The sequence below is a fragment of the Coptis chinensis genome, chromosome 4 (assembly GCF_015680905.1).
Source record: "Coptis chinensis isolate HL-2020 chromosome 4, ASM1568090v1, whole genome shotgun sequence".
NCBI lineage: Eukaryota > Viridiplantae > Streptophyta > Magnoliopsida > Ranunculales > Ranunculaceae > Coptis > Coptis chinensis.
Window position 1 is genome coordinate 13,728,997 of NC_141459.1, and position 7,892 is coordinate 13,736,888.

Here is a 7,892-nt window from a genome sequence, read left to right on the forward strand (position 1 = left end):
AATAAACGAAACCGGATAGGAGTATAATCGGAAATAACTACTGTTCACCAAACTATAGTTAGATAGTTGTGTTTTTCAACCCAAAAAATATCGGTGCATAGCACTGTTTGCATACTTGTTTGCATTAACAACTGGGTGAATTCGCAGCATACATTCATACACGCTAGACCAACTGTTGAGATTTTGACATGACAAATTCAACGTTTGAGGGGGTGATATTTGTTTCAATTTCCACCTTGTCGGTTTGGTACTTATCCAAATTTTTTGTGGTCTGAAAGCTACATTGTCATGATTTGATGGTCGAAAAACTTTTCTCTAAAATAAATGATCAAACAACAAAACGAACACATTGGCACATGACACACGCGCTTCATGGCTGCCGCAACAGCTTCGGTTCACGTTGAAACATCTCTTATACCATTAATGGGATACGTGAAAGATTTAGCAACTCAATCCAATAAGCTCGGCACTATACCTTCGGACTACGACTACTCCACCATTCGTCCAGAAGACTACGATACTGATCAGCATGTTGTAGCACAAGAGCAAGTCATCCCAACTATCGATTTCTCCCTCCTTGCCTCCAATTCTCCAAAGCAACGGTCCCGAGTCATCCAAGACCTTGCAAACGCTTGCCGTGACTGGGGATTCTTCATGGTATTATTTATAAAGATATATATATTTGTAATTCTTTTAGTGAGATACATAAAAAATATTCATAAAATGTAAAATCTTACAAATTGTACGGCAAGTCCTTTCTAAGTTTTGGTTTACGATTTGTTTTGGACTTATGGTGGTTGAGACGTTGAGTAAGTGCTTTGTGATGGCGTACGTGGCAGGTGATTAACCATGGGGTACCAGAAAAATTAAGGGAAGATATGCTGAATGCGTTTCAAAATTTCTTTGACCTGACGGAGGAGGAGAAATTGGAGTGTGCGGGAAAGCACGTGCTGGACCCGATCAGGTGTGGAACGAGCTTTAATGCGAATGTGGAGAAGGTGTTCTTCTGGAGGGATTTTCTGAAAGTTTTGGTGCATCCACAATTTCATTCCCCTAGTGAACCACCAAATTTCAGGTACTTAGCTAATATATACTTCATTAACTGAATCTCAGGTGCTAACCTGATATCCCCTAATTAATTTGAAGGCTAAATCACCTACCTGGTCCAAAGGGCAATTGTACAAGGAGCTATAATTGGCTCTAGCGAAATGAAGCATGAAGGCTGTAGTCACCACTCACCAGTCCTACCCAAAACTAGGCCGAAACGCCAGACTAAAATTTTGTAGGCACCGCTAGCGCCTAGCGAGTTTGAAAACCACAACCGCTAAGCCATAGACTCGTGTGCAAGATTTTGTTCTGTCTTTTAAACGATGAATAAGTCCCAGAAATTGGCTTTTTTTATTACTTCGACCCGTATTTCTAGCCATTTTGGACGTGATACACCCACTAATTTTGCGTATTACAACAGTGAAATTTCTTTGGAGTACTGCAAAAGAACAAGACAAGTCGTTAGAGAACTTCTTAAAGCAATATCTGAGAGCTTAGGGTTGGAAGAATGCTACATAGACAAGGTTTTGGAGTTAGAATCTGGTTTACAGATTCTCACTGGGAATCTCTACCCACCCTGCCCACAACCAGAACTAGCAATGGGCATGCCACCACATTCTGATCATGGTCTACTGACCCTCCTCATAGAGAATGAAATCGGTGGACTTCAATTGAAGCACAATGGGAAGTGGATCAATGTCCAGGCCTTACCGAACTCTTTCCTTGTTAACACTGGCGATCATCTAGAGGTATGCCCTTAATCCTAAAACTAGATGGTAATTGTGAAATTGCAAATTATTTTCACTTAGGGCCAGTGTTAAGTGTATACATGTTTTCACAAAAATTTCAAAGCGGCAGCATTGATATATTTTAAAAAATTAAAAATATTAAAGTGGCCATAATGCACGGTATAGTTCTATGTAAATGGGCAAGCTGTTAGAAGTTCGACCCAGAAGAGATAATTTTTTCAGTTGCAATACAAGATTAATTCTTCCTTTTAACAGTCATAGACTGAGCAAATACAAAAAAAAAAAAACTGAGCAATTAAAACTTATGACTACAAAAGATGACTGGCTTTGATGTATCCAATTTTCTGAATCTTTGTTTTTTTTGTAGATACTGAGCAATGGAAAGTACAAAAGTGTGCTACACCGAGCCGTAGTAAACAGTAAAGCTACACGGATATCCTTGGCAATGGCCCACGGGCCTTGTTTCGACAAAATAGTAACCCCGGCTCCGGAGTTGGTGGACTGTGATAAGAATCCTCCAGCGTATCTTGGGATGAGATACAAGGAATACTTGGAGCTTCAGCAGAGTAATCCACTCAATGGGAAGTCCTGTTTGGATCGTGTTCGACTTTAAATTGTCTAGATGTGGTTATTTTTAACGTGGAATGTAAAATTGTAAACATCATCCAGTGTTATTAACTTTACAAGTACGCAAACTGAGCTACACATCAGTTGTTCAGTCTTCAAACTGGTCTTTCAAGATCGATAGGTAGTATGGTTTCAATAGATTCTGATGGTGTGGAATAAAAACAGTGGGAGGCTAATTGAAAAAGGAGGGGGGGGTTGGTTTCTAAATTATTAATAAAGGGAGAGCTGGTTATAATTTCAGTGAGGGAAGTACTTCTCAATTAGATAAATAGATAAATTAAAGTACTTCTCAATTAGATAAATAGATAAATTAAAATTTGCCTGTTCGATGGTGAGAGTTAGTTCCGGAAAACCCGGCTTCAACTTCAATTAAAAGCCAAAGAAAGATGATTAGATTTTGAGTTGATCTTAACTTGAACTTAAAGTGTATGGTTAGCTATCGTTTCAGGTTGTCCCCTTTGATATCGATAGCAATTTAACGTTGCAATTAGAACATACGTACTGTATTTAAATGGTGTTGACCACTCAAATATATGGATCAAAGTTGGCATTCTAACAAAATAATAGACAAAATTTGGTTTTGAAGAAAAGAGGTTCGGCAGTGCGTGGGAACTTCATTCTTTCACTTCCTTTTTTTTTTGTTTTATTCCTTCTTTTCGAGTGACTTGGATAGACTTCCCTAGAGTCTTGACGGCTTCGAAAAGCAAAAACTCATCGGGTCCAAAAGACACAAACCAACCCCTTCTATTGACAGTTAACCTAAGCCCTGTCATAAATTTTCTTGACGCGTATCTTAATGACGTCATATATTAGGAAAAACTGTCATAACAAAAAATGTCTAACTTGACTGAGTTGGTTCAGGAAACCCGTCATAGAATCGTTATATTTTCTTGACACCTGTATCATACACGACACAATGTCACAACAATTGTCATAAAAATATCACTAGGACACCTATCTTGATGGTTTTCAACAAAGCCGTCAAGATAGAAAAAAAACAACCATCATAATAAGTCTTTTTTTTAGTAGTGGTGGTTATTAAGATGTTTTTTCCTTGTTATTTTCACTAAAGGCATTTTTAAGCTAGTTTAATCGGGCACTCACAAAATTGCATTGGGCACTCTAAAAAAAAGATATTACAAGTTTGCTATTTTTAAAAAAAATGTTTTGTGGCACCCCCTAACTCATCAAGGTAACATATGGCCAACTCTTTTGGTCCTTCACCTTTACATTGAATACTCAAATTTCTCATTTACTTCCTTACTATTTTCATACTCAATCAAACCCCTAAATGGAACATGAAGATGAAGAAGAAACATTTGAGCTAATGCTTGAAGTGCAACAACAAATTAGATAAATGAGAAGAAATGTTGAAGGTGAAGCAAGCTGCAATGGAAAGTAAAAAAGTGACAAGAAATATTGAAGGGGAAGAAGTTGTAATGGAAAGTAAAGAAGTTGCAATGGAAGGTGAAGAAACGACATTGGAAAGTGAAGAAGTAGAAGATGCAACTAGTAGAGCAAAAGAAGTGCTGAGAAATCGTCGACGATGAAGACAACCAAACCCAAGTAATGAGGTAAACCATTGCAACTACAATTTATAAATATATTATTATTACATTATTGGGATTGGTCTTTTGAATCGCATTACAATTGTTAATATTGCAAGCTTCCATTTAGCATATTACAACTACAATTTGATATCAACAACATTTAGAACTTGAGCCCAAACTACACCAGGGTGGGTCATTTGGAGACTTTATGGACCGACATTAGTAGGTCATTTGGGCACTATACTGGTTGACATATTTGGGTCCTTTGGGGACTCTATTGGCCGACATAAAATGGTCGTTTAGGGACTATTGGCTGACATAGTTGGGTCGTTTGGGGACTCTCTAAGTCGACATATTTGGGTCGTTTGGACTAAATTTAATGAGAAGTTCAAATTGTTTGTTTGGTCACTTTGAAATCTTTGATTTACAACCAATGAAATTCCAAACATAAATTGTTTTAGACTCTTGTTTTATTCTATAAGTAAGATCCTTTACCGCGATTCGAGAACTGATCCTCTATAACTCGAATGACATAGATGATGTTCAATAGAGAGCAATAAATATATATTAAGTAAGACATAAAATTATGACAAAAAAAAAATTATAAACTACATAACTAGTCAATATGCACACGCCATGCGTGTGTGTTCATTCCAGGTGAGAGAGAGTAATGATGAAGAGGGGCCAAGAAAAACCGTAAAAAAATGGTTGAAGAGTTACATAAAAAAATTACTCAAGGGTGCGATTTTTTTAAGTAGTTTAGATTCTCAAATTCCATTATTTACTTAATTAAACATTCTTCAGTAAAGAAAAATCTTTTATAACATGTGCTATGATTTCTTTTTTAGTTCAAAAATTTTAAAAAGATTTTGTCAAATAGTATTTTAGCATTATTAAAAGGGGGTGGATAGCCAATAATTTAGTAGGACTCAAATTATATAACATCTCATTAGTTCTTGGTAGGGGTGATTTCGGATCGGATCAGATCAAGGGCTTTCGGTAAAATTTTCAATTTTTTTTGGATGACAATATTCTTTCCAATTCATATTCAATATTTTTTCGGATGTACAATTTCTTTTTCAAATTTAGAAATTTCAAAAAATCGGAAAAAAATCATAAATGTGAATCATATAATCGAATTATCTTTTACGACAACCATTTTTATTTGATTAATACATTCATTTAGCAATCATTTTGAACATGTTAATATATTAATTTAGTAAATATCACAAACCTTTTAACACGTTCATTTAGCAAACATTTTCAATATGTTAATGCTTTAATTCAGTAAATAGAAAGATGAGAGACAGGAAGACAGTACGTACATGTACAAAAATGACGGTCTTAATTTTTTGGAGGTGTGAGAGAGACAAGGTTCTACTTCTCTAGGGCTTTTACTTGTGTTTTAACTTATCAAAAAATTTATAGCAACACACAATTTTGAACCGAATAGTGAACCAACTGACGTGGTAAAACAATTCATGTGCTCTAGTCTTTTTGTTACCTTTTTTTTTTTTTTCTTTTTTTTTTTTTTTTTTTATATTTTTTTTCTTATTTGTTTTAGACCTCTAGGTAACGTGTATTATGAAAATTGTTCAACTCCTCCCTCCACTCTCCAATACGTGAGAACCTCTCAACATCCAAGTCGTTAGTTCTCCTTTTTGCTCTTAACATCGAACTCGTTCCCTCTTGCTTTTCTTAGGTCGGTCAGAAATGGATGCCGAAATGGATAATGAACCTCTTTGCTTTGACTTGAATAGATACCATGAAGATGTTGAGGGAGATGCAATCATTGTCACCAAGTTCAGCGTTTTTTTTGAAAAAAATGCGTTTAAAATGGAGTTTCAGTTTAAAACCGGGTTTTCAAAAAACCCGTTTTAAACGCGTTTTAAACTTAAAAACGTTTTAAACCCGAGATTTTGAAAATCTCTCGTTTTTTTTTTTTTAATCTAAAAGAAAACATGAAGAAGAATGAAAATCTCGGGTTTAAAACCTTTTTTTTTTTTTTTTTTAATCTAAAAGAAAACACGAAGAAGAAAAAAGGGTTTTGGAGTTTACCTTTTTGAAGAGTGGGCGTTAGATTGACTTATTGAGACAGTTTTATTTTGTTTTGGACTATTAATAATTAGTTATAAATTTTAAAGTTATTAACTTATTTATAGAACTTGATTATGCCATTATGGTTGGTAATTAGTAGTATCTTATTTAGAATGAATCTAAAACTTATAGTATTTGGATGAGTAATGATAATTTGATACTTTCATGTATTTGAATTTTCTTTCATTTGTATTATTTTTATTTTTATTTTATGTGTCAATTCTTTTTTCCACTCTTATAAAAAAAACTAAATTCTTTATCTATTATATTCTTTATCATCGGTTTTTACCGTTTCTTTTACGTATTATACGTTTTAAACCCGTTTTACCGTTTTAAACCCGTTTTTTATGCCCCACGTTTTTTTACGCTTTTTTTTCCGTTTTTTTTTCCGAGACGTTCCGTTTAAAACACGAACTAAGTTTTTTTCAAATACACCATTTTAAACCTGTACCGTACTTGGTGACAATGGATGCAATGGAGGAAATAGAATTTCGGCAGGAAATGAAGGAGATGAAAATGATGAAGTTATCTATGAGAACTTGAATAAACCAGAAGTGGGGATGACATTTGATACTGTTGATGATATATTGGAGTACTACAAAAAATACAGTCATGAAGTGGGATTTCCCGTGAAGATTAGGACTTCAAGAAACGATGAGTATAACAAACTATGTTACTTTGACATGTTGTTGAGAGGGCAAAGCAAGGAGTAAAGGTAAGAATGGGTTTAAAATGCAACCAATATGCAATACTAACTGCAACACTAAAATTTGTGTTGTTCTATGTCCTAATATAAAATAGAAACTTAATACCGTTTTTCTTGATCACAATCATGTGGTGAGCCCGAGAAAGGCACAATATTTTAAGCAAAATAGAGAACTACCTCCATCAACAAAAAGGCAGCTTGTGTTGCATGATAAATCAGGTATCCGAATGAGGAGTTTGGTGATGCTATAATGTTTGACACAACATAATTGACAAACAAGTATGGCATGCCCTTTGCCCCCTTTGTTGGGGTGAATCACCGTGGTCATTCGATATTGTTTGGATGTGGCTTGATTTCAAATGAGGATACAAAGACTTTTTCTTGGTTATTTTCCACTTGGCTTTCATGTATGAAAAATTGTGTCTCCGGTGCAATAATAACTGACTAATATGGAGCTATGAAGAATGTTGTTGAAATTGTCTTTCCAAAGACAACAAGACATAGATGGTGTTTGTGGCACATTATAAAAAAAATTCTAACAATTTGAAGGGGTATAAGGAATATAAGTTAATTAAGAGTTGTATGAAGTATGTTGTTTATGACTCTTTAACTACCACTGGGTTTGAAGCGAGTAAGATTAAGTTCGTTGAGAAATTCAGCTTTGAAAAAAATGAGTGGTTGAGTGGCCTAATTCTGATCTAATTATTTTTTGGAAAATTTTGATATCGGAACACAAATTAAATATCCTCGTTAAATTCAGAAAAATATCGAATCAGATTTTAGAAAAATCAGATTTTTGGAAAAAAGTGGCATTGAGGGAAAAATAGTAAAAACAATTGTTTTAATAAAAAAAATCGTTGTGAAAGCAATAAAAACATTATATATAACAAGTATAAAAATATCATAATAGTTATAATGTTAAAGTTGTATCATTAAGGTATGTTGTTATCACAAAAGGTTCATAAATTGCAACCGATGTTTAATTGTTTATAATTATTTAGAGTCATTCAAATTTCAACCCTTATATCCTTGCAAAAGCTGCTGGTGAGAATTTTGGTAAAACATAATACAATCTCTTTTTTAAGAGGAAATTTGTCCAAACCCCCCACTTTTGTC

General features: G+C 34.4%; 1 protein-coding gene across 1 annotated transcript; it reads left to right on the top strand.

Annotated features, from left to right (window-relative positions):
- Positions 1 to 285: 285 nt before the first annotated feature.
- Positions 286 to 2,523, top strand: LOC147502020 (2-oxoglutarate-dependent dioxygenase 19-like). The gene is made up of 4 exons (XM_086606985.1): positions 286 to 657; positions 840 to 1,075; positions 1,469 to 1,796; positions 2,164 to 2,523. Exons 1-4 carry the CDS (start codon positions 373 to 375, stop codon positions 2,407 to 2,409), a joined length of 1,095 nt encoding a protein of 364 aa, XP_086463111.1. The 5' UTR covers positions 286 to 372; the 3' UTR covers positions 2,410 to 2,523.
- The last annotated feature ends 5,369 nt before the right edge of the window (positions 2,524 to 7,892 follow it).